Raw genomic sequence first — 23,549 nt, 5'->3', positions numbered from 1 at the left:
GGTCTGAAGGAGAGGAGGCAGCCACGGCCGGTGGGAAGGGGTTTATTTACAGGGGGCCGGGGGGAGTCACTGGAAGTCATTGGCGTCGATGTGGAGCGGGGGGAAGTCGGTGGCGAAGAGGGAGCTGACGGCGGGCAGGGCCGCGTCCTCGGGCTGCGGCAGGAAGGGGTCGCGGGGGTCCAGGAGCGCGGCGCTGCCTGCGGGACGGGGAGAGGTCAGTGCCGAGGGGACGCCTCTGTCCCCCCCCGGGCCCCGACACTCACCCGGCAGCCCGGGGCCCAGCCCCTCCAGCCCCCCGTCCGCGTCCTCCAGTATGTCGGGCATCAGATCCGCCGCCTCCAGCGTCTCCAGCGTCCCCGCGCCCGGCTCCAGCCCCTCCACCAGCGACTGCAGCAGCTCCTGCACGTCGGGGCTCCCAGGCAGCGGCTCCAGGTCCCTCAGCTCCGGTGGCAGTGTCCCCGTCCCCGTGCCCTGCCCCTCGGGGACCAGCAGCGGCTCCGCAGCCCCTGGCACCGGCTGCAGCAGCCCCACGTCCCCAGCTCCCGCTTGCTGCCGCAGCCCCGCGGCCCCGGCCACCGGCTGCAGCGTCCCCAAGCCCCCTGGTCCCAGCTGCAGCGTCCCCTGGCCCTCGGGGACCAGCTGCAGCACCAGCTGCGGCTCCACGGGCCCGGGTCCCACGTGCTGCGTCCCCTGGGCCTCGGGTCCCACGTGCTGCAGCATCCCCAGCCCCTCGGGCAGCACCTGCAGCGTCCCCACAGCCCCCACAGCCCCCGGTCCCAGCTGCAGCGTCCCCTGGCCCTCGGGGACCGGGACCAGCTGCAGCACCAGCTGCGGCTCCAGGTCCCCAACCCCCGACTGCAGCGTCCCCGGGCTTGTGGCCACCACCTGCAGCGTCCCCAGGCTCCCAGAGGTGACGTGCAGCGTCCCTGGGCTCGTGGCCATCACCTGCACTGGCCCTGGGCTCGAGGGCTGCAGTGTCCCCAGGTTCCCAGACGTGACCTGCACTGTCCCTGAGCTCCCGGGCTGCAGCGGTGCCAGGCCACTGGGCCACTGTGTCCCCAGGTCACCGGGCTGCAGCTGCAGCGTCTCCAGGTTTTCTGTGGCAACCACCAACTCCTCCTCGGTCTGCCACGACTCATTTGCCTGCCTGCAGGGAGAGAGGGCGGGTCAGGGTCAGGGTCAGGGTCAGGGTCGGGGTCGGGGTCCCCCTTCCCGCGGGGCCACGGAGGGACCGAGGCGTCCCCCCGCCTCACCTGGAGGACACGCGGATGAGGCGCCGGTTCAGGTATTTCTTCTGCTCCGTCAGGTTCCCTGGGGACAGAGAGGGGAGGTTGGGGGGTGGCAGGCGCTGGCGCTCCCCCCGTGCCGTGCCGTGCCGTGCCGTGCCGTGCCGTGCCCTGCCATACCGTCCTGGCGCTGGCTGTAGTAGGGCCCGAAGGCCTCGTCGCGGGGGGTGTCGGGGTACAGGAACTGGAGGGGGTTCTCGGGGATGTTCTCCTCCACCAGCAGCTGGTAGTCGCGGATGATGTCGGGCAGGGCCAGGGACGCCAGCTCGGCCGCGGTGTAGGGAACCACTGCCCGGAAAGCGGGGGGCCCTGCGGGGCGGGGGCAGCCGGGGTCAGCGCCCAGGGCCGGGGCAAAGGGCTGGACCTCGGCGGGGGGGGTGTGCACTCACCGCTCGTGGGGTGCTCCACCCAGGTGCAGGTGACCCCCCCCAGGACGCTCTCGCTGAAGCGGATCAGGAACGTCCCCGTCCGCTTCCCCTTCAGCAGCTTCTTCTCTTGCTTCCGGCTCACGAAGCCCAGGATGAGCCTGGGGGAGGCACTGTCAGCCCCCGCAGCCCCCGCCACCCCCCCGCCCCCCCCCAGCCCCGCTCCTACCCGTCCTTCCAGAGCTGCTTGAGGTGCTCCTGGAGCAGCCCCAGGATCCCGTCCAGCCAGGCCCAGAAGGAGAAGCCGGAGGCACCGTCCTGCGGGAGAGGGTGGGTGAGCGGGGCCGGGGGGGGCCGGGGGGGACCAGGGCAGATGGGGGGGGCTGGGCACCGCCCACCTTGGAGAACTTGGGCCAGGCCAGGGTGGTCTCTGGAGACGGCTTCGAGCCTTGGAGGCGAGAGCAGGGTGAGGGGGGGGCGCAGCCCGGTCGCAGCCCCGGGAGGCTCGGGCCAGCCCCCACCCTTACCGAAGAGCTTCTCGGCCAGCATGAGCAGGTGGTCCCGGCCCAGGCCCCGCTCGGCCACGCTCTCGAACTGCCAGCTCAGCACCTCGGCCAGCCGGGGCCAGGGTGCGGGGGGCGGCTTGGAGAAGAACTGCTGCTCCTGCAGGAGACGGGTGAGGGGGGGCTGGGACACGCGGCAGGGGACAGGGACCAGGGACAGGGACTAGGGGACAGGAGATGGGGATGGGGACCAGGGGACAGGGACCAGGGGACAGGGACCAGGGGATGGGGATGAGACAGGAACCAGGATGGGGCAGGAACTGGGGACAGGGGAAGGGAGAGGGCAGAGAACCAGGCCCAGGGACAGAAGGATGGAGACGGGGTGAGGAGCAGGGCTGGGGCCGGGACACCAGGACCAGGGCTGGGGAGATGGGGCGGGAGATGGCAGGTGGGGGGCGGTGGGGGGCGGTGGGGGCCGGGGAGGTCCCGCTCACCTTCGGGTTGCTGCTGAGCATGTTGAACCAGAGGATGGAGGCCCAGGCGCTGGAGAACTGGTTGTTGTTGGAGATGATGATGAAGGGCAGCGTGGAGGTCTGCGGGGGGAGCGGGCGTCAGGCTGGCAGCCCCCCCCCAGCCTCCCCAACGCCCCCCCGGCCCCCACTTTCACCTCCAGCTCCAGCTGCAGCCCGCAGTAGGCATACGCCAGCGTGAAGGTGATGAGGTGCAGCTCCTCCGTCACGACCAGGGGACCCTGCGCAGAGGTGGCACCGTGGGGCACCGGTCCCGTCCCCACCCCACGCACCCCCCAGCCCCCAGCCCCGCACCCACCTCACCGGCGCCTTTGCTGCCCTTGCCCGACCTGCTGTCCTTCTGCTCCTTCAGCGTCTGCGGGGAGCGAGAGAGTCAGCGCGGGGTGGGGGCAGGGGGCCGGGGCTGGGCCAGGGTCCTCGCCCCACTCCCCCCCCCACGGAGGACCCAGGGGTCGGGGGGCGGGGGGGTCCCTACGAGGTATTGGAAGTCGCAGACCAGCCCCTCCTGGGGACTGTCCCCTGCCAGGAGGGTTTTGCTGCTCGACGTCAGGATGTTGAACTTGCGAAACCTGTGGGGCGGAGAGAGGCCGCGGGTGGGGGGCCGGGACCCCCGGGGTTGTGGCGGGGGGGGGCAGGGGGGGGCGCTCAGCCCGGCCCGTTGCATCCAGCGTTCGCTCAGCTCTCACCCTTTGATCTTGGGGGGGTCCCTGCAAGAGACAACAGGGGGTCAGCGGGGGAGCCCCGGGGGTGCAGGGGGGTGCCCAGCCGGGGGGTCCCGACCTGTCGATGTGGATCTTGGCCTCCATGGGGTGGTTGCGGTCGTGGAGGCGGACGAGCAGGCGGGCGCGCGCCTGGAACTTGCCGGCCGTGCGCAGCACCAGCGGGCGCTTGCAGGCGTTGGGCATGCTGGGCTGCTGCTCCACCACGAAGGCGCTGGGGCACCGGGAGAGGCGGGGGGGGGGGTGTCAGGGCTGCCCCCGGCCCCCCCCCAGCCCCTCCCGCACCGCCCCCACCTCTGCAGCAGGTACGTGAGCAGCTCCCGCAGCCGCTGCTCCAGGAGGGGGGTCTCGGCCTTCAGCGGGTCCCTCTCGTAGGTCACCTTCAGCCGCAGCTCCCCCAGCGCCCGCAGCAGCTGCAGCAGCTGGAAGAGCCCCTGGCCCAGCTCTGTGAACCTGCGGGTGCCGCGGGGCTCAGCGGGGGCCACCCGCGGACCCCCCTGTCCCCGTCCCCCCCATCGTGGCCCTACCAGGTCTCCAGCGGGCGCAGGCGGGTGTCGGCGGGGGCCCCCAGGCAGGCGCGTTGCTGCCGCTCCCGCCAGGCCGCCAGCTCCTGCTGCAGGAAATCCCGCAGGGTCTCGCTGCGCCCCAGAAGCTGCTGCATCTGCGCCAGCACCTCCTGGGGGGAGACACGAGCCTGAGCGGGGGGTCGCGGGGCAGACGTGCCCCCCCCGCTGCCTCCCTCCAGCCCAGTCCCGGCCCCCTCTCACCCGCCGCTGCCGGTCCAGGATCTGCAGCTTGGCCTGGAGGGCTTGGATCTGCTGGGCGTACTGGGGGTCGTTGGTCCTGTCCTCGCCTGGGGGCAGGGGGTTCAGGGGGGGTTCAGAGGGGGTTCAGCACAGCACCATCCCGTGTCTATCCCCGGGGCGGGCAGGATTGGGCCTTACCCGGCACGTAGTGCACCTTGAAGCAGAAGTCGAAGGCGTCCTGCAGGTCCTCCAAGTGCCGGAAGGCGCGTTCGGCCTCCTGGGGACAGAGCGGGGGGTGAGGGACTGGGCAGCCCCGGGGCCCGGGGGGGCCGGGGGGGGCCGTTACCTGCAGGGCCACGTGGAACTCGGCCAGGCGCCGCTGGATCTGCTGCTCCCGGTCACTCTCTGGGGGTGCGCTGGGCGCCGGGGCAGCCCCCCCCTGCGGAGACACGGGGCGTCGGGCAGTGGCCGGCAGCACCCCACGGGGCGGGGGGGGGACCCCGGCCTACCTGCCCCCCCGCCTGCCCCAGGCGCAGGATCCGCCGCTCCTCCTGCAGCAGGTTGGCCACCAGGTTGGCGAACTTCTCCGGGCACTCCTCGAACTCGGCCTGCGGCGGGGCCGGGGGGTCAGCGCGGCGCAGAGACCCCCCCGTGTCGTCCCCCCCCGGCCCTGCCGCCCACCTGGAGGTCTCGGCGGGCCTTGCGCAGGTTGTGCTTCAGCATAAAGTCCTCGTCGCCCAGCCCCGGGCTGCCCAGGCGCTCGCCCAGCAGCGCCAGCAAGGAGTGGAAGAGCATCCGGGCGTGGGAGGAGAGCGGCTCGGCCGCCCGGCGCCTGCGGCACCGCGGCTCAGCACCGGCCCCGCACCCCCGGCCGGCGCGGCCCCCGCCCCGAGCCCCCTCTCACCAGTTCTGGTCCTCGATCCAGGCGGCCAGGCACTGCCGCACGGCCATGGGCAGCGCCGCGCCCGCGTACAGCTGGTGCACCTGCTCCAGGTAGGCGTTGGCCAAGCTCTGCACCTCCTGCCACTGCGCCATGCTGGGGGGCGAGGGGCGTCAGGGCGGCCCCGCCGAGCCCCCGGCCGCCGTGCGACCGGACGACGCGAAACCGGCGCCCGCGCGCCCCACGGGGCACCCCTGCGCCCCACGTACCTGCCTGCAGCACGGTCCCGGGGGTCCCTCTGCTCCGGCTGGGCCGTGGGTCCCGGAGGGGGTCCCGGGGGTCCCTCTGCTCTGGCTCAGCTGGGCCACGGGCGCGCCGCGGGCTGGTGGCCCCGTGCTGGGGCGGGAGGAAGCGGTGAGCAGCGGCCGGTTCCCCAGCCGGGGCCGGGGGCACACGCACGCCCCCCGCCCCTCTGCACCCCCTCCCCAGAGGCACCCCTACACTGGTCCCCACTTGCGCCCCCACGGGCACCCCCAGACAGGCCCCCTGCACGCCAGGGGTCCCCCCTGCAGAGATCCCGGGGGGTGGGTGCCCCTGAGCACCCCCCGCCCCAGGGGGGCGCCCCCAAGGGACCCCCCGAGGGCGATCCCTGCGTGTCCCACCCGGGATCCCCTGTCTGCGCCCCCCGCAGGGCTCGTCCCCCCCCGAGGCGGTGCCCTGCAGAGCGGCCCCGCCGCAGAACGGCCCCCCGGACCCCCCCGGACCCCCCCGGGCCCCCCCGGACCCCCCGGCGCCGCGTTCCCACCTCGGCGGCTCCGGGCGGCCGCGGCAGGAAGGCGCACAGGCCCCGCCCCCCGGGCGCTCTGCGCGGCGATTGGCGGAGCGCGGCGGCGAGGCCCCGCCCCCCCGGGCCGCAGGCGGTGGCTCCAGCGGCGACACCGCTTCCCCGAAATGACGTCAGGGGGCGGGGCCAGAGGGGGCGGGGCTAGCGGGTCCCCTGGGCACAGGGACAGGCTGTGGGGACAAGGGACAGAGCCATGGGGACAGGGACAGGCCGTGGGGACAGGGACAGGCTGTGGGGACAAGGGACAGAGCCATTCGGACAGGGAAACCTGTTGGGACAGAGACAGAGCCATGGGGACAGGGACAACCCGTGGGGATAGAGACAGGCTGTGGGGACAAAGGGAAAGAGCCGTGGGGACAGGCCATGGGAACAGGGACAGGCTGTGGGGACAGGGACAGAGCCATGGGGACAGGGACAGGCTGTGGGGACAGGGACAGGCCATGGGGACAGGGACAGGCTACACAGCCATTGGGATGAGGACAGGCTGTGGGGACAGAGCTGGGGCCGTAGGGACAGGGCCAGGCTATAGGGACAGGGACAGAGCCATGGGGACCGGGACAGGCTGTGGGGACAGGGCTGGGGCCATGGGGACAGTGAGAGGCTCTAGGGACAGCCCGTGGGGACAGGGCCGCGGGAGCCAGCACCAGGGCACGGCACACTGGGCGGGACAGGGACGGGGACGGGCCGGCTGCCATCACGCGCCTCAGACAAGGCGTCCCCGCGGGGCCAAGGTCCCCGTGCCCGGGGCAGGGTGGCCCCGCATCGATCTGCCGCCGGCCCCCCCCCAGACAGAGACAGGGACAGGGACACGGAGCCAGCACGGGGCCTTTATTCAGACGAGGAGGACGGGGCCGCTGTGGGCGGTGGGGGCCGGCAGGGGGTCCCTGTCCGAGGTGAAGTAGCCGATGAGCGCCCGCACCCCGGCCTTGAGCCCCGGCTGCAGCCCCAGCTGCAGCCCCAGGGCCACCGGGCCACCGGCGCCGGCGGTCAGGGCGGCCAGGCCAGCGTAGCCCAGGTCCTCGGCGACCTCCAGGGCCCGCGTGGAGGCCACGGCCTCGCAGCCCTGGAAGGCGAAGTAGATGCTGGTGCCCAGGTTGTAGAAGGTGCTGACGCCCGGCACCCACTCCAGCACCCCGTGGGCCTCCCGCTCCCCCGGTGGGTCGCAGGCGTCCGCGTCCTCCCGCCGGCGCCGGGACTGGTGCCGGAGGGCGCGGTGGCACCTGGGCAGCCAGGTGTGAGCCAGGCGTGAGCCAGGCGTGAGCGCCCGGAGCCCCGCGGCCGGCAGCCCGGGTGCAGTGGGGTGGGTGCCGGCCGCGGGGCCCCGGAGCCACGCGGGTGCCGCGCAGAGCCGTGCCGGGGCAGAGCCCCCCGGCCGCGCCAGGCTGAGGAGGAGGAGGGAGAGGGCTCTGGGAGCCGGGGTGTCGCGCAGCCGCGCCAGCCCCCGCAGCAGCGCCGCGGCCGTGGGGGCGCCCAGCTCCCGTGACAGCCCCAGCACCTCGGCCTCGGCCTGGGGCCCGCAGGCGGCCCCGCTCAGCGCCAGGGCCATGGCGGCGCGGGCCAGGGCGCGGGGCGGCGGTGGCAGCTGGGCGAAGCCGGGGAGGGCGTCGGGGCGCAGGTCCCGGCACGAGAACCCGCGCCCCGGCGGGGCCCGTGGCGGGACGTGCTCCGCCAGCTGCGCCAACAGCGCCCGCGCCGCCGCCCCGTCGTCAGCACCCGGCCGGGGGGGGACGGCGGAGGGGGTGCTGCCCCCCAGGCCGAGGAGGAGGAGCAGGAGAGGGAGGAAGAGCAGAGCCCGAGGCATAGCGGCAGCGCCGGGACAGCCTGTGGAGGCGGGAGAAGGGGCAGAGCCCCGTCAGCCCCCGTGGCCGCAGCCCCCCGCGGCCCCCCAGCGCCCCGGCTCACCCGCTCGCCGGCGTCTCCTGCCCCGTCCAGCCGCTGCGGCCGCCGCCTCCGTGGCCCCTTTATAGCCGCCGCTATCGGGAGGTTGCGACACGCAGGGCCTGGCCCCGTCCCCGGCGCAGGGACACGGCGGGGGGCAGGGGGGGGCACGCCCTGGGGACAGGGCACCCGGCCCCCCCGCATCCACTCACCAGGCGAGGCCGAGAGCTGATTTTATTTATTTAGTCTCTTTCCAGATTTCAAAGGAGTTAGGAAAAAAAAGAAAAACCAAATAGCTGAGAAGAAAGAGTCTGGGGTTAGCTGAGATAAAAAAAGAAAATTTGGGGTGAAACAGGGAAATGGAGACACTGGGACAGACACAGGGGAAGGGAACAGGGAAGCTGCCGCCTGATTTCCCAACAGCCTTAAAAACAACCTTTAAAACTTGCAGAAAACCCAGAAAACAGCCCAGGACCCGGGTGTGGGCAGGGCAGGGCAGAGGGAGCCCCCTCAATCCTCCTCCTCCTCCTCCTCCAGGCGTCGGACGCGCTTCCGTCTCCCCAGGGGCTGCGGGTCCTCGTCCTCATCCTCGTCCTCGGGGGCGCGGGGGGCTGCGGGGGCCGGTTCCACCCCTGCGGGCGGAGGGAGTGGGGAGGGGGCGGTGGGGGTACACCCCAACCCCCTCACTGTCTCCCCCCGCCCCAGGGATGGGGCAAGGAGCCAGGGCAGGTTGGCCACGATGCCGCAGGGCCCCGTGCCCAGCTCCGAGCCCCCCGGGAGCGAGCGGAGGGGCTGAACCCACCTGGGCTCCCCTCGGCCTCGGCCTCGAGCTCCCGGCGCCTCTTGGTGCCCGTGGGCTGCACCGGGCTGGGGACGGGGACGGCGACAGGCTCCTCGCTGCAGCGGGGACAGGGGTTGGCACCGTCAGCCCCGCACTGGGAGAACACAGGGCTCCATGTCCCCCCCGGGTTGGGGACAGGGACCCCCCCCAGCGTCAGGGCCGGGGCACGGGGTCCCGTTCTCACCTCTCCGAGTCTGATCCCGGCCCCGGCGGCAGCGGCGGCTCCGCTGACAGACACGAGAAGAGGGGGCTGAGGGCCGGCCCTGGCTGGGGGAGCCCAGCCCAGCTCCCGCACCCCCAGCCCAGCCCCTCACCTGCAGCGGGGTCCTGGGGGACCCCGGGTGGCTCCCGCAGCCCCGGTGGGGACCCTGGGGGGTCGGGGGCGCAGCGGGTGATGGAGGCGGCTGCGCGGCGGAGCTGCTGCGGGGTGAGGGCAGCCGGGATGCGCCAGAAGGATTCCTGGGCAGAGAGGGGAGAGGCTGGAGGAGTGAGGGGAGGGGGCCGGGGCTGGGGAGGGGGCCGGGGACCTCACCTGCTCGCTGGCGGGGGGGCGCAGCCCCAGCTGCCGCAGCAGGGCCTGGAAGCGCCGATCCTCCATGGCGTCCTCGTTTTCCTCCGAGAGCGGCACCAGCGGCACCGGGTGGGAGACGCCTGGGCCGGCGGCACCGTCAGCCCGGCCCCGGCCCCCCCAGCCCCCGCCGCAGCCCCCCGCCCGCTCACCGTCCTCCTGGCGGTCCCCGGCCGCTCTCCGCAGGCAGCTCCCCAGCCAGCACAGGGGCCCGGCCAGGCCTGGGGACAGGGGAGGGTCAGGCAGGATCCGGCCCCGGAGCCAACCGCGACCGGGGGGACGCGGAGCCCCTCACCCACCTTCCTGATGCAGACGATGCACCAGGCCCTGCCCAGCCCCCTCCACGGGGCCTTCCTCCACTTCGTCCTCCTCCTCCTCCTCGCTGTCCCCGTCATCCTCAGCCGAGCTGTCCTGGGCCGGCACTGCCGGGGTGGCTGCCGCACCCTGCGGGGACCAGCGGTGTTTGGGTGCCCATGACGGGGCAGCACGTGCTGGGGACAGCCCGGGCCCCCCCCCGGCCCCCCCCTACCGGCCCGGGCCCGTGGCCCTTCCTCCGGCGCTTCTTGTAGAGCTCCTTGCGCTCCGACACCAGCCCCAGCCCCAGCAGCTTCTCCACCACACGAGCCCGCGACCGCCGCGCCGTCAGGTGCTTCGTGATGTTCCCCAGGACGTCTGTGGGGAGGGGGGTCAGGCTGGGGGGCTCTTCCCCCCCCAGTGCCCAGCCCACCCCTCCAGCCCTGCTCACCTGTCGAGCCTTGGAACTCCTCGAAGAGCCGCGTCAGCTCCTCCTCCTGCTCCTGAGTCCACAGCACGATGCGGGTGCCCTTCCTAGGGGGGCAACGCAGCCATCGGTCCCTGCGCCTGGGGGGAGGCAGCCACCCCAGCCCGGGGTGTCCCCCCCCACGGGGGTCCCCGACCCACCTCTCGCGCGGGAAGTCCCTGGCGCTGCCGGCCAGCCCCAGCCGCACCAGCTGCTTCACCACCTGCCTCCGCGTCCGCCCCGGCGCCCGGAGCTGGGCCAGGATGGCGGCGATGACGTCCTCGCCTGGGGGAGCGGGAGGAGGCTGCAGGGACAGACCCCCCCGGGGGTCCCGCTGCCCCCCGCCCTGGGGAGCCCTGGTACCTTCCACCTCCTTGTACTTCCAGTAGAGCTCCCGCAGCTCCTGCTCCTCCTGGGGGGTCCAGGGGGGCACCCGGCTCCTGCCAGCCCTGCGGGGAGGCGGAGGGGAGGTGAGGGGGGGTGACGGGAGGGCGGCAGCCCCCTCCCCGGCCCCACTCACCCCTCTTCCTCCCGCAGGGAGCCGTAGCCCTCGGTCATCTCACGGACGGCCGCCGGGCTCTTCCAGAAGAGCAGCTCCACGAAGGCCTTTTTGTTGGTGGCCACCAGCGCAAAGAACTTGCCCAGGACGAACTTGGCCAACGCCACCAGCTCCTGCGGGCGGAGGGAGGGAGAGCGGGGCTGGGGGACGCCGGGGACAGACCCTTCCCCAGGGCGGGGGCACGCAGGGGGCGGGGGGGAGCTGACCTGGTGCGCGCCGGCAGCGGGGTCGTTGAGGAGGCGGTGGAAGAGGGCGAAAAGGGAGAGCTGGAAGAGCAGGGCCTCCATGCGCAGGTCGCGGGCCAGGCGGTGCAGCAGGCGCGCGGCGCAGTGGTTGGTGCGGGGGCTGTTGCGGTCGTACCCCCGCAGCAGCAGCACGAGCGCCCGCACCACGGGGGCGCAGGCGAACCTGCCCGGGCAGAGACGTGGTGAGCGGGGGCCACCCCCCCGCGGCCCCAGGACCCCCGCGGCCCCCTCTCACCGCTTCAGGTAGTCGAGGAAGTTGAACTCCTTCTCTGACACCTGCATGGTCTCTTCCTCCTCTTCCTCCTCCTCCTCTTCCTCTTCCTCCGGCTCCTCGGCCTCGGGGGGTGCGTGCTCTGCGGCGGGACAGTGCTGAGGGCCCGGAGCACCCGGCCCAGAGCCCGCCACGCCCGGTGCCACCGGCCGGGTACTCACGGGGCAGGGGAGCAAGGAGGATCTCCCGCAGCAGCCGGGTCTCCTCGGGCGGCCCCGCCTCAGGGGGTCCAAACACGTCCCCTTCAGGCCAGACGTCCCTGGGCAGAGGGCGACAGGCTGGCACTGTGTCCCTGCGCCCCCGCCGGGGCACGGGACGGGAATTGGGGTGCCGGTACCTGGCGGAGCGGAGCAGCCGCAGGGCCTGGGGCACCCGGGCGTCCCGCAGGCACCCCTGGATCCGCAGCAGCGCCTCCGCGCGTTGCTCCTCCACCGGCGTCTCCGAGGCGGCGTCAAAGGGCACCACGTCCTCCGGGAGGGGCACCTCGCCCTGGGGCAGGACACCGTCACCCTGCGCCCCGCCAAGACGCCCGGTGCCCTGCCGTGGGGCTGGGTCCTTCTCCCTACCTGCAGGCAGGCCTGGAGCTGCGGGGCCAACCCTGCCCACAGCTCCTCCAGCTCCCCGGCGCTGGGCGGCTGCGGGGCGAGAGCTGCCGGTGCCGGCGGCTTCTTCCTCCTCCGCACGCGCTTGCTCTGGGGGACAAGGACGGGGTCGGGAGGGGCTGCCAGACCTCCCCAGGACCCCTGTGGCGGGGCAGCCGCATCCCACCTGCACCACGAGGCCGGTGCGTCCCTGGCAAAAGCGCTCGAGCATGCGGAGGAAGAGGTGGGCCGTCTCCACCAGGTCCCGCAAGAAGCTGCGCGGCTGCTTGGTCTCATCAAACTTGCGGAAGAGAGCGAGGAAGAGCTCCCGGTACTCCATCAGGTAGAAGATGTTGCCTGGGAGAGGACGGGCTCAGCCAGGGGGGCTGGGGTTGGACCCCCCCCAAACTGAAGGACAGGCATAGGGACAGACGGACTCACTCTTGATGACCTGGCTGCTGTCCCGCACCGCCTGCTCGGGGGACCGGTCCATCTCCTGCACCGTCCGCAGCAGCTCCTGGTACGCCTTCAGCGCCAGGTGCATCCTGGGGACACGGGGACGGGCAGCGTCAGGGCCCCACGCCCGGGAGGGGGGGTCCCAGGCACCTGGGGGGAGCCCGAGCACCCACCTGCGGGCCCAGGTCACCGCCTCCTTCTTGTCCATCAGCGCCATCTCGTAGTAGGTGGTGAGGTTCTGCTCGATGAAGTGGAAGGCGCGGACACCCACCGTCTCTGACACCAGCTCGGGGCGGAAGCCCCGGCGGCGGTTGAAGGCCATGAAGAAGGTGGTGGCCCACAGGTAATAGGTCTCGTCGTGCTGCTGAGCCTTCTCCCGCACCAGCTGGTCCTGGGGGGCGGCCAGGGGGGGCTCAGCGGGGGTCCCGCAGCCCGGGGAAAGGCTCACAGCCCCCCCAGCCCCTCACCTTGACCAGCAGCATCAGGCGGTTGTAGCAGCCCTCCAGGAAATCCTGGCAGAAGCCGCGCAGGAAGAGCCGGACGTTGCGGGCGGAGCGGTGGGGGGGCTCGGCCTCGGGGGCGGCCTGGCGCCGCCGCGGCACCCGCCGCCTCTCCTTGCCCAGGTCGTGGCTGTAGCTCTTCAGCTGGGGGCGGGGGGGGACACACACAAGCAGCCGAATTTACACCCCCGTGTCATTGTCCCTCCCCCCCTCCACGTCCCCGTGCTCACGTTGTGCAGCCCTTTGTGGAAGACGACGTCCCGGTCCCCGATCGCCTTCAGGCCCTGCAGGACGTAGGACCCCCCGAAGCGGGAGTGCCTGGGCAGGGGGATGTGGGCTGAGCGGTGCTGGCCCCGCCACGGGGGTCCCGGCCCTGCCACGGGAGTGTCCCTGTCCCCCCCCCCTCACCTGGACGGGCGCTGCAGCGCTCGGGCCCTCCTCTCCGCCAGCTCCCGCTGCCGCAGGGTCTCCAGCTCCCGCGTGTCCTCCCCGTGCTCGGCGGCCGCCTGCCCCTGCCCCAGCGCCGCCAGCTCCTCCGGGCTCTGTGGGCAGCGCCATCAGCGCTGCGGGGGGGCTGCGGGGGGGTCTCCTGCCCCACCGCCCCCCCCAGCACAGCTCACCTGGTCGCGGAACATGAGGGAGATGATCTCCAGGACGTGCAGGGCCCATTGCTGCTCGCCCTGGGCGCTGGCCAGGAACTTGAGCAGGTCGTCCATCCCGCTGATGTGCAGCGCCCACAGCACCCGGTCGTGCACGCTGGCGTCGCCATCCACGCCCTGGGGGCCACGGCGGGCGGGGGGCTCAGCAGGCAGAGCGTCGGGGTCCCCGGGGAGCCACCGCGGCCCCAGACCTGCCGCGTAGCCGGGGAAGGGCCCCGTCCCGGTACCTGCTCCTCGGTGGGGTCGGCAGGGACGTGCAGCACGTTGCGCACCAGCAGCAAGATCCTCTCGATCAGCAGCGCGTCCTCCTCCTGCCGCTGCTCCCAGTCCTGGGGCGACGGAGCCGTCAGGGCCCCCCGGCGGCTCCCAGGGGTACCCCGGCCCCGCTCGGCGCAGACGGACCCCACGGTCCCCGAGGGCCGTGCGGGGCCACGGGACTCACCAGCTGCAGCAGGTCGTAGAGCTTCTCGCTCAGCACCCCAAAAACTTTCTCACTGGCGAAAGCCTGCAGAGAGCCCCAGGTGAGCGAGGGGGCCCGGCAGAGCCCCCCCGCCCCGCCCGGGGCCCCTCCCCGGGGCAGACTCACCTCTTTGTAGGCCCGGAGGTAGGACAGGACCTGCAGAAAGTGGTGCCGGGAGGCGGCGTCCGGCGGCACTTTGCCGAAGCAGAGCAGAGCCGGCTGCGTCAGGTTCACCATCAGCCTGCGAGGAGGCAGCGCGGGGGCACGTGGGACCCCCGCTCCGTGGGGACCCCCGCGGGGCCCCCCCGGCCCCCCCCGCGCCCCGGTACCTGACGACGGCATCGAAGAGCAGCTTGTCCTGGGGGTGCTGGACCAGGAGGGGCAGGAGGTCGCTCTGCAGGATCTGGGCTGCCCCCAGCTGCTGCCGGACGTCGCGGGTCTCGTCCTCGTGGCGCAGGTACCGGATCAGGTCCTTGACGCTTTCTGGGGGGGGGACACGGGGCCGTGAGTCCCCGCCGCTCCCCGCGGCCCCCGCCGCCCCCCGCCGCCCCACCTACCCAGGCAGTCGGGCTCCCGGTGGTAGACGTCCCCTTCCAGGTAGCCCAGGGCACTGCAGGTGGCCAGCAGCTCGCAGTTCATGATGCCCCAGCCCAGGCAGCGCCGCGGGGCTCCGGGAGCTCCTGCGAGACGCCGTCAGCGCCGCCGCCGCCGCCGGGGGCCCCCTCCGGCCCCGTTCCAGAGTCCCCCCGGGCCCCCCCTCGCCGGTACCGCGGCACCATCTGGCCTCAGGCATCCCCCGCCCCTTAGCGGGGCTCCAGCCGGTGCCGTGGTGCCCGGGATCGGGCCCCCAGCGGGGACTCCCCTTCCCGGGGCACCAGCCGGCCCCGGTTCCCCCGATACCGGAGCGGCGGCCGATCCCGGTCCCTCCGCCCCCCCCCCGCTCCCCGGACACCAGCCCCGCGCCCCCCGGCCCCCCCGACCCCGGCCCCCCCGCGCTCACCGCCCGCCCCGTCTCCGCCGCCGCGCGCCGCGCGCCCCGGGAACCGCCGTGGGGGCGGCGTTACGCACCCGGCCCGGTTCCCGCGGCCAGAGGCCCCGCCCGCAGGCTTCAAGCGGCAACACCCACCCCAGAGGAGCTGGTGGGCCCCTCCTAGCCCCTCCCTCCGCCTGCCACGGGCACTGACCGGCGGCGCGGTGCCCCGCAGCCCCCGCCGCTCCGCTCGGTCCTCCCGCCGTCCCGCTCCCCCACCGCGGTGCTGCGCGGATTCCCCCCGCGGGTCTCGCTATGGGGAGGAGGCGACACGCGCGGCATTGCCCTTTTAATTGCGACACTGGCTGGGGCGCGGCCCCTCCCCGGGGCGGGGCCTACCCGCGGGCGCGGGAACAGGCGGCTGCGGGAGGCGCTTCCCGTCAGCCCCTGCGCGGTTGCCGGGGCGACGCGGGCCCGGCGCAGCCTCGGAGTCCCGGTTCCCCCCCGGTTCCCCCCCGGTTCCTCCCGGTTCCCCCCCGGTCCCCAGACACGACCGCGAGCGGTTACCAAAATAAAAGAGCAGGTTTAATTCACCGAACACAACTCCCGCCGCGGCGGGGCGGGGCGGCCCCGGCCCGGTACGGACGGCCCCGGGCAGGCCGGGTCCCGGCAGCGGGTCCCCGCCGCCGCCCGCCGCGCCGCACACACACGCTCCACACGCCCCGCGGCGGCCCCGGCACAGCAAAGCAGCGGGCGGGCGCGGGGGGCCGGGCCCGGCCTACAGGCCCTGCGTCTTCAGCTCCAGCGGCTCCGCCGGCGGCTCGGGCGGCGCCTCGGCGGTGGCGGCGGCGGCGGCGGCGGGGGCCTCTCCCTTGAGCGCGGCCAAGCGCTCGGCCAGGCTGCGCGGCCGCGGGCACAGCGCGAACTCGTAGAGCACCGCGCCCAGCGCCGCGCCCAGCAGCGGGCCCGCCCAGTACACCTGCGGGGGGGCGGCGTGGGCAGCGGCACCCCCGGGCGGAGCGGGCACCCCCCGTCAGCCCGGCACCCCCCACCCCCACCCCGCCCCGGCGCGGCCGGAGGTTCCCCCCCACCCCTCCCCCCGGGGATGGCGCCCACCCCCCGACCCTGCGGGGTCCGCGGGGCACCCACCCCCCCGGTGCGTGGGGCGGCCGCGTCCCCCCGAGGTGTTGGGGGGCTGGAGGGGGGGGGGGGCTCCCTCCTCGCGCCCTGTCTGCGCAGCCCCGGCCCCCCGGGGTGCTGCTGTCACCGGGGTGGCTCCGGCAGCCGCGCCCCCCCCCTCGGCGGGGACACCGCGGCTGGGGCAGGACTGGGGCAAGCGGAGAGGGACTGGGGGGGGCCCGGGGCGGGCTGGGGGGACCCCCCCGCCCCACTTACCCAGTGGTTGGCGAAGTTGCGGGTGATGACAGCGGGGGCGAAGGAGCGGGCGGGGTTCATGCCGGCGCCCGTGTAGTGGATCTGCGGGAGGACGAGGGCGGGGGGTGGGGGGGTGCCGGCCAGCGGCCCCCCCGCAGCCCCAGAGCCCCCCCCCGAGCCCCCGGGGTCGCCCCGGGAGGGTCCCCGCGGCCGCCCTTACCCCGAAGATGTGGCCGAGGGCGAGGGACAAGCCGACGGGCAGCGCGGCCGAGCCCGGGCGCCCGTCGTGCCGCTCGTCGAAGCTGGCGAAGACGCAGAGGACGAACTGGGCGGTCAGGAGCAGCTCCACCACCGTGCCCTGGCCCGGGCCCACGCCGGGGTGCAGCTGCGCGGGGAGAGGCCTCAGCACCCCACGGAGCGGGTCCCCCATTGCCCCGGCACCCCGAACCCCTCGCTGCCCCCGGCCGTCACCCCCCAGCCCCACCGTACCCAACCCCCCCGCTCACCCCCAAACACCCCCTGGGCACCCAGCCTCCCGTTACCCCCCGCACCCCCCCCGCAGCCCCACGCACCTCCTGGACCCCCTCATCCCCCGCTGCCCCCCCAAACCCCCCTGAACCCCGCAATTGCCTGTGACAGCCCCATGGTACCCCCAACCCCCAAAACACCTCCTGCAGCCCCAGACCCCCCCACCCCACCCCGCGAGCACCCGAGCACCCCCAGCCCCACTCACCGCGCTGAGGCCGAGGGTGCCGCGGATGGGGCCGGTGTCACCCCGTAGAGGACGCCGGCCCCGGCCAGCGCGCCAGCAGCTGGGCCAGGAGGTAGCCCAGGGCGCGGGCGACGGAGAGCTGCGAGGCCAGCAGGAAGGCCAGGGTGATGGCCGGGTTGATGTGGCCCCCGCTGACGTGGCCAGCGCCTGCACCAGGGTGGCCTGGGCAAGCCCGAAGGCCAGGGCGGCCCCCAGGACGCTGGGGGGGCCTGGGGACCAGCGCAGGGAGAGCCCCCAGCCCCAGCAGGGCATAGAGGAGGCTGCCCAGGAACTCGGCCAGGACAGCCCTCCAGAAGGAGGACGAGCGCAGCTCCCGCATGGCCTGGCCCCCGCTGCCCTCCGTGGCCCCGCTCCCCTCCCCGGGGGCCGCCGCACCCACCTTTATAAGGCCCCCCCGGGCCGGCCCCAGGGGTGGGATCCCACTGCCACCACCCCCCGTTAACCGCTTCGCTGCCCGGGGCGGGGGACGGGTGACGCGTGGCAGGGGACACCCCCAGGCCCCCCCGGGGCAGCCCTGCGCACCCAGGATAGCGGGGACCCCCCTAGAGCTGTGCCCCCCCCATCTCTGGGGCTGCCTTGCCTTTAGGGGGGGGGCTCTGACCCACAGGTGCCCTTTGGGGGGTTTGGGGGCCACCGGGCTCAGGGGCCGGGGGCAGCGCTGAGACCCCCCCCCTCCATGTTTTGGGGACACATTGGGGGAACCCTGCCGGGACCCAGCCTCCCCCAGCCCCACACGGAGGGGGGGGCCCTGGGTGGCCCCCCCGGGCCAGCCCCACTGGGGGCCGCGGGGGCTCCCCCCGCCCGGGCCTGTTGTCTGCGGGAGGTTATTCAGGGCGGCTTAGCGGGCGCTAATTCCCCGGCCGGGGGGGGATTAGGGCCGGGCGCGGCCATTGGCGCCCGCCGGAATCTGCCGGGGCTGCAGAGGCCGCCACAAAGGGCTTTGCTGCGCTCAGCGCCCCGGCACGGGACGGGCCGACGGGGGGTCCCGGCCCCCGCCCTCGCCACGGGGCCGCAGGGAGGGGGCAACCGCCCGGGGGAGCCAGGGAGGGGGCGCGGCCCCCGGGGGGGCGGGGGAGAACCCCCGGTGTTGGGGTACCCCCCGCCCCGAGGGCGCAGGACGGGGGTCTTGCAGCCACCGAGACCCCCCGTCCCCCACAGCAACACTCTGCACCCACCTCTGACCCAAAACCAACTTTAATCCCCCCAGGGGGGAGAGGGCAGTTGGGGGGGGGGGGGCTGGAGCCATCTGTGCACGGCCCCCAGCCCCCCCCCATTCTACCGGGGGGCACCGTGCCCTGGGTGTCCCATGGAGGGGGCTGGGCTGGGGGGGACCCAGTGTTGGGGCCCGTGGGAGGAGCAGGGGGCTGGGGGGGCTCAGGCCGTGCCCTGGCCCCGCTCCGCCGGGGGGGCCGGGGGGGCGCGAGCGGAGGGCGAGGAGGGGGACGGGCTGGTGGTCTCCACCAGCGCCACGTCCCGGCAGGCCAGGCAGGCGCCCAGCTTCTCCCGGGAGGCACCGGGGGCGAAGATGAACTCGTAGGAGATCCCGGCCAGCACCGCGCCCAGCACCGGCCCCAGCCAGTACACCTGGGGGGACACACAGGGACGGGGGACACTGGGGGGATGCTGCTTCAGGGATGGGGGGACCGGGGACCCCGCACCGGTGATGGAGACTGGGCTGGAGGAACCTGCTCTGGGCACCAGGAGCTGGGGGGGGATCACACGTTTGGGATGGGGGGACGAGGAGGGGCCCGTCCCAAGGATGGGGACTGGGGGGGACCCGTTCTGTGATGGAGGGACTGGGAGGACCCAAACTGGGGGTGCAGCCGAGGGTGACCTGTCTCAGGGGGGGTGGGGAACCATCCGACCGAGGCAAAGAGCCAGGGAAGCCCCTCCTGGGGTGGGGAGGGGGCCGTGGGGGTCCGACGCTGCAGCTGGGGACACCCATCCCCACACTGGGGGTCCCTGGGGGTGCCACGGGGGTGCCACCGACTCACCCAGTGGTCATCCCAGATGCCGGTGACGATGGCCGGCCCCAGCGAGCGCGCTGGGTTCATGCTGCCCCCCGAGAACCGCCCCTGCGGGAGAGGGGGGGGTCAGGGCCGGCTGGGGCGGGGGCAGCAGCCCCGGGAGGGGGGCGCGGGGGGGGGTGTCCTTACCGCAGCCAGGGCTCCGGCGGCCACGGCGCTGCCCAGGACCAGCCCACCCTGGGGGACGCCGGTCGTCGGCGGCGAAGGCGGCCAGGGCCAGCTGGAAGGTGGCGAAGGTCTCCCAGGCCAGCGCCTGCCCCGCCGTCCCCACCGTCACCTGCTGCGACAGCCCGGCCTCAGCAACCCGCGCCGGGACGGGGACGGGGACGGGGACGGGGACACTCACCCTGTGACGAGGCCGGCGTCGTCCGGCAGCGCCAGGCGGGCGGCGGCGGAGGCCACCACGGCCCCGGCACCCTGGGCCAGGAGCCCGGCGGCCCCGCGCAGGGCACCCAGTTTGCGGGTGCAGAGCAGGGCGATGGTGAGCGCCGGGTTGGCCTGGGGCGCCCCGAGGGTGCAGGTCAGCGCCGCGGCCACCAGACCCCCGGCCAGCGCCGGCGCCAGGGGACCGGGGGCCGCCGAGGCGCCCAGCACCACCCCCACGAAGATGAGCGTCGCCGCTGCCTCCGCCAGCACCCCCGCCAGAAGCACCCGCTCCGCAGCTCCTGGGGGCATGGGACAGCCCGGTGTCACCTGGGGTGCCATGGCGATGGGTGTCGTGGTGACAGAGTGATGTGGTGGTGATGGGGTGTTGGGGGACCTCAGTGGCCGGGTACCATGGTGATGAGGTACCTGGGTGATGGGGTGCCATGGCAACAGGATGCCTCAGCAACCGGGTATGGTGGTGATGGGGCGCCATGGCAACGGGACCCCTCAGCAACTGGGTACCGTGGTGATGGGGTGTCATGGCAACAGGATGCCTCAGCAGCTGGTGATGGGGGTGTCTTGGCATTGGGGCACCTTAGCAACAGCGTCACCATGGCAACTGGAACGCTGCAGCAATGGGGGCACCATGGCAACACAGAGAGGTGCCATGGCGACAGGGGGTTATGGTGGGGGGCACATGGGGGACAGACTGGGGGGGTCCCTGTGAGTTAGGGGGCTGCTCACCCACCCCCCCTTGGCAGCGAGGGCCCCCGGTGCCATGGCTCTGGGGGTGGGGGGGGGGCCGGGGGGGGCCGGGGCAGCGCAGCTCGCAGGGCCTTACCTCCGCGATGGCCATGGCGCAGCTGCGGGGCCGAGCAGAGCGCGGGGGATACCCAGGGCGGGGGCACCTCCCACCCCCCCGGCCCTGCCAACCCCCCGGCACCGCCAACCCCCCCGGGTGCAGGGAGGGAAGGCCCCGTGCTCGGCACAAGACACCCCTGGGGTGCAGGGGGGGGGCTGAGGACGGGGCAGAGCCCTGGGGGGCTGCAGGGGTCCCGGGGTTGGGCTCAGAGCATCTCTGGGTGCCATGGCAACGGGCTGGGACACTTCGGGGCGTTGCCACGACGACCAGCGCTCCAGGAGAGATGAAAGGCAGGGATGAAGGGCTGGGGGGAGCAGAGCGGGGAAGGTGCCCGCCCGCGGGGGGCGAGGGGGGGGTGCCCCATAGCCAGCGCCGCTGACACGCCGGGGACCAGGGCCCGGGGCTGTCCCCGCCGCGGGGGTCCCCAGCGGGGCAGCAGGAGGGGGCTGGGGCGGGGGTGCCCCTGCCCGGGGGGAGCCGGCGCCCACGTCCCTGCCAGCTCAGCAGCCCCGCACGTGGGGTGAGTCAGCGCGGGGGGGGCCGGGGCCTGGCTCAGCACGGGGCACGCGGGGCCCGGCCCTGCTGACGCCCTGCAAAGAGCCAGAACAATCCGCGCCCGGGGCGGCACAAAGGGGCTGGGCCGGCGCCGGGGACACGCGGGCGGACGCACGGACACGGAGCGGGGACACGCGGTGCCCGCGGCCCGGCCGGCCCGGGGGGGGCAGGCGGGGACGGGGGGTCCCCGCTCCCCTGAGCTCGCGTCAGCCGGGCACCGCCGGGCCGGGACCGCGCGGGGGTCCTGCCCCAGAGGGGGACCCCCGGTCCTGCCCCACAGACCCCTGCGGGACCCCCTGTCCTGCCCCTGACAGAGCACCCCGGGGACGCTGCGTCCCCCTCCAGGGACCCCCAGGTCTGCCCCTGCCCCGCAGTGCCCCCATCCTGCCGCACGGAGCCCCCAGGACCCCCCATCCTGCCCCACGGACCCCCAGGACCCCCCCATCCTGCCCCACGGACCTCTCAGAAGGCCCCAGGTCCGCCCTTTTCCTGCCCCCCCCAGACACCCCGTCCTGCCCCCCTTAACGCCACCTCCCAGCTGTGGGGGGGTGTGGGGTGTGTGGAGGGTGGGGGTGTGTGGGAAGGGCCAAGATGGCGGCCCCCGGCCCGGCCTCAGCTGGGGGCGGAGCGATCCGGAGTCACGTGGAGGGGGAGGGCGGTGCCAAGATGGCGGCCCCGCCTTGACGGGCAGGCGACGGGCGCGGGTGGGGTGGGACACGTGACCGGCAGCTCCAAAATGGCCGCGCCCATGGTGCGGGCGGCGGGGGGCGGGGCCACCGCCCCGCCGAGGGGTAATGGCGGCGGGGGCGTGGCCTCACGGCTTCCACGAGCCGCGCTTAAAGGGGCCGCGCGTCACGGGCCGGGGCGCACCGACCGTCACCGGCCCCGCCGTGCTGAGGCCCCGGCGGCTGCTGAGGGACCCCGGCGCCGGGGCAGCACTGAGGGACCCCGGCGCCGGGGCAGCCCATCCCCGGGCCGGCAGTGACACCCCCGGGTCCCCAGGCTGCGGCCCCCCCCCGGGTGCCCGCGCCCCCCGCACCATCGCTCCCCGGTGCCCCGAGCGCTCAGGCCCGAGCAACCCCGCGGTTGAGGGGCCGAGCGAGGCTGCGGCGGGGCGCGGGCCCCGGCGGGGCGGACGGGCCCGGTGCCGGGAGGTTCCCGGGCCGTGTTTGTGTCCCCGCCGCGCCCCACGGCCGGGGCACCGGCGGCGACGCCTCGGCTGGGAACAACGTCCGGGGGGGTCCGTCCGCGCGGCGGGGCGGGGGCAGCACCGGGGGGTCTCTCCAGGGTGTCCCCGGGGCGCGGCAGCCCCGGCGGGGGGGCGCGGGGCCGGCCCGGCGTTAGGACCCGGCCCGCGCGGTGCCAGCCCCGGCTCCCGCTGGCCCGGCCGTGACGTCACGCGCGGGCCCGCCCGGCCCCGGCCCGCCCCGGCCCTCGCGCTCGGGAAAATGCTGCTCTCGGTGCCGCCGCGCTCCGGCCTCCCCGCCTTCGCCTACAACAAGAGCGGCAAGAAGGTAGCGGGGCCCCCCCGCGCCCCCCCGCGCCCCCCCCGCGCCCCGGGCCGCCCGCCCGCAGCCAGGCCCGGCCCTGGGCCGCGGGCAGCGGGAACCCCGGCCCGGGGCACCCCCCCCCCCTACCCCGGCCGCGGGGGGAGCGGCGCCACGGGGGGGGGGGGAACCCGCCGCGGAGGCCCCGGTTCCCTCCGCAGGGGTTGGCCGTGGCGGGGTGGGGGGGGGGCACGGGCATGGCGGGGCCGTGTTGCCCCCCCCCGAAGGTGGGGGGGGGACAGGCCCGGAGCTGGGGGGGGGGGGGGGCGCTGGCCCGGGGACCGGGGAGAGCACGGAGCGGTGTCGGGGGGGGGACACCGGCGTCCTCAGCAGGCCGGGGGGGGTCGGGGGGACATCTGGGAGCAGCCCCCGCCGGGACAGGGGTCAGGGCGGGACACCCGCGGCCCCCCCGCCCTGCCCGGGGGGGTCCTGCCCCCCCACACACCCCCGGCCTCAGTGTCCCTCCCGGGGGGGCTGCGGGCACTCCCCACCTTGGCCCCAGCACAGCCCCGGGGGGGGGTTCGGGGCTACGCGGCCCCCCCAGACACCTGTCCACGCTCGCACACGCGTGTGCAACGCGCACACACCTGCCCCGCACACGCGCATCCTGCCCCGCCACGGGGGGAGCAGCCCCGCACGGCCCCCCCGGCCGCGCTCCCCCCGCGCACACGCATCGGCCCCGCCACACGCTTGCACACGCGTTTGGGGGCCGCGCACAACGCTTGTGCATGGGGTGAGCACCCACACGCGTGTGCACGGCCGCGTGCTCGCTTGTGCCGGGGGGTCTCGGCCGGGTGGGTGACCCCCAGCCCCGGTCCCGGTGCGTGGGGAGGGGGGGGTCACCCCCATCGCCACCCCCTGTCCAGGACACCCCGAGCTGCAGCAGAGCCCGGATTTGGGGGGACGTGGGGCCACCCTGGGGGTGGGTGACACGCGGGGGGACGACACACGAGGACCCAGGGAGGGGGACAGGGCCCCGGGGGGGGGGCCGGGGCGCGGGGGCGGCCGCGGGTGATTCATTTTTTCACGTTGACATCAGGTCTGGAGGTTCCCGGCCAGCGCCGCCTCCAGCCCAGAGGCCCCGGGGATGGGCGCTGGCCCCGCGGCCGGGTCGGATTTGCGGGGGGGGGTCCCACGGTTGCGGGGGGCCCCAGGACGGGCAGGATCTATCCCTGGGCCCCGCTGGGGGCTTTGGCCGCCCTCGCTGCATCCGCACGCGTGTCCCCTGGGGGGGCCGGGAGGTGGGGGGTGCAGCTGACCCCCTGCCCCCCAGCAGCCCTATGTGCCGCCGGCGCAGCCGCTGGGCCCCCCCAGCCCCAGCCCCCGCCGGGGGGGGCACGGACCAGCTCAGCAAGACCAACCTCTACATCCGGGGGCTGCACCCCGGCACCACGGACCAGGACCTCGTCAAGCTCTGCCAGCCGA

The 23,549-nt window shown here is 75.0% G+C and overlaps 4 protein-coding genes and 1 pseudogene across 4 annotated transcripts; all 5 read right to left on the bottom strand.

Moving 5' to 3' along the window:
* Positions 1 to 26: 26 nt before the first annotated feature.
* Positions 27 to 5,430, bottom strand: STAT2 (signal transducer and activator of transcription 2). The gene is made up of 23 exons (XM_074807769.1): positions 5,299 to 5,430; positions 5,054 to 5,185; positions 4,831 to 4,981; positions 4,659 to 4,757; positions 4,496 to 4,588; positions 4,348 to 4,426; positions 4,171 to 4,256; positions 3,931 to 4,079; positions 3,698 to 3,856; positions 3,465 to 3,617; positions 3,371 to 3,391; positions 3,160 to 3,253; positions 2,983 to 3,039; positions 2,822 to 2,905; positions 2,649 to 2,747; positions 2,179 to 2,314; positions 2,050 to 2,099; positions 1,881 to 1,969; positions 1,676 to 1,812; positions 1,407 to 1,595; positions 1,254 to 1,311; positions 264 to 1,147; positions 27 to 197 (listed from the first exon to the last, which is right to left on the bottom strand). Exons 2-23 carry the CDS (start codon positions 5,182 to 5,184, stop codon positions 67 to 69), a joined length of 3,129 nt encoding a protein of 1,042 aa, XP_074663870.1. The 5' UTR covers position 5,185; positions 5,299 to 5,430; the 3' UTR covers positions 27 to 66.
* Positions 5,431 to 6,680: 1,250 nt separating this feature from the next.
* On the bottom strand, positions 6,681 to 7,820 carry APOF (apolipoprotein F). The gene is made up of 2 exons (XM_074807794.1): positions 7,776 to 7,820; positions 6,681 to 7,694 (listed from the first exon to the last, which is right to left on the bottom strand). The coding sequence occupies exon 2, from the start codon at positions 7,672 to 7,674 to the stop codon at positions 6,706 to 6,708; it is 969 nt and encodes a 322-aa protein (XP_074663895.1). The 5' UTR covers positions 7,675 to 7,694; positions 7,776 to 7,820; the 3' UTR covers positions 6,681 to 6,705.
* A 151-nt stretch (positions 7,821 to 7,971) lies between these two features.
* On the bottom strand, positions 7,972 to 14,704 carry TIMELESS (timeless circadian regulator). The gene is made up of 30 exons (XM_074807766.1): positions 14,652 to 14,704; positions 14,209 to 14,331; positions 13,981 to 14,134; positions 13,778 to 13,892; positions 13,634 to 13,696; positions 13,419 to 13,520; positions 13,153 to 13,308; positions 12,941 to 13,074; positions 12,763 to 12,850; positions 12,500 to 12,676; positions 12,206 to 12,423; positions 12,018 to 12,121; positions 11,764 to 11,933; positions 11,562 to 11,687; positions 11,333 to 11,484; positions 11,157 to 11,254; positions 10,960 to 11,077; positions 10,686 to 10,887; positions 10,441 to 10,592; positions 10,284 to 10,369; positions 10,082 to 10,205; positions 9,906 to 9,988; positions 9,690 to 9,832; positions 9,460 to 9,604; positions 9,313 to 9,381; positions 9,125 to 9,243; positions 8,907 to 9,051; positions 8,777 to 8,819; positions 8,554 to 8,648; positions 7,972 to 8,383 (listed from the first exon to the last, which is right to left on the bottom strand). The coding sequence occupies exons 2-30, from the start codon at positions 14,288 to 14,290 to the stop codon at positions 8,262 to 8,264; spliced, it is 3,585 nt and encodes a 1,194-aa protein (XP_074663867.1). The 5' UTR covers positions 14,291 to 14,331; positions 14,652 to 14,704; the 3' UTR covers positions 7,972 to 8,261.
* A 695-nt stretch (positions 14,705 to 15,399) lies between these two features.
* On the bottom strand, positions 15,400 to 17,668 carry LOC141915890 (lens fiber major intrinsic protein-like). Its single transcript, XM_074807800.1, is given in 8 exon segments — positions 15,400 to 15,600; positions 16,017 to 16,097; positions 16,216 to 16,380; positions 16,729 to 16,757; positions 16,760 to 16,804; positions 16,807 to 16,911; positions 16,914 to 16,995; positions 16,997 to 17,668. Coding segments are annotated over 8 exon segments (798 nt in total). The 5' UTR covers positions 17,087 to 17,668.
* Positions 17,669 to 18,141: 473 nt separating this feature from the next.
* LOC141915694 (aquaporin-4-like) lies at positions 18,142 to 20,016 on the bottom strand (annotated as a pseudogene).
* Positions 20,017 to 23,549: the final 3,533 nt, after the last annotated feature.

The sequence above is a fragment of the Strix aluco genome, chromosome 27, assembly GCF_031877795.1.
Source record: "Strix aluco isolate bStrAlu1 chromosome 27, bStrAlu1.hap1, whole genome shotgun sequence".
Lineage (NCBI taxonomy): Eukaryota > Metazoa > Chordata > Aves > Strigiformes > Strigidae > Strix > Strix aluco.
The sequence above is the reverse complement of the archived record's forward strand: the minus strand, read 5'-3'. Positions and strand labels throughout refer to the sequence as shown.

Excerpts from the sequence above, each read along its gene's own strand:
- TIMELESS (XM_074807766.1), bottom strand. The coding sequence starts at position 14,290 with ATGAACTGCGAGCTGCTGGCCACCTGCAGTGCCCTGGGCTACCTGGAA. Across the intron at positions 14,135-14,208 it reads CCGGGAGCCCGACTGCCTGG|AAAGCGTCAAGGACCTGATC; the intron begins GTAGGTGGGGCG and ends TCCCCCCCCCAG. Across the intron at positions 11,934-12,017 it reads CAGCAGCCAGGTCATCAAGA|GCAACATCTTCTACCTGATG; the intron begins GTGAGTCCGTCT and ends GTCCTCTCCCAG.
- STAT2 (XM_074807769.1), bottom strand. The coding sequence starts at position 5,184 with ATGGCGCAGTGGCAGGAGGTGCAGAGCTTGGCCAACGCCTACCTGGAG. Across the intron at positions 1,312-1,406 it reads CTACAGCCAGCGCCAGGACG|GGAACCTGACGGAGCAGAAG; the intron begins GTATGGCAGGGC and ends CTCTGTCCCCAG. Across the intron at positions 198-263 it reads GCTGGGCCCCGGGCTGCCGG|GCAGCGCCGCGCTCCTGGAC; the intron begins GTGAGTGTCGGG and ends CCCGTCCCGCAG.
- APOF (XM_074807794.1), bottom strand. The coding sequence starts at position 7,674 with ATGCCTCGGGCTCTGCTCTTCCTCCCTCTCCTGCTCCTCCTCCTCGGC.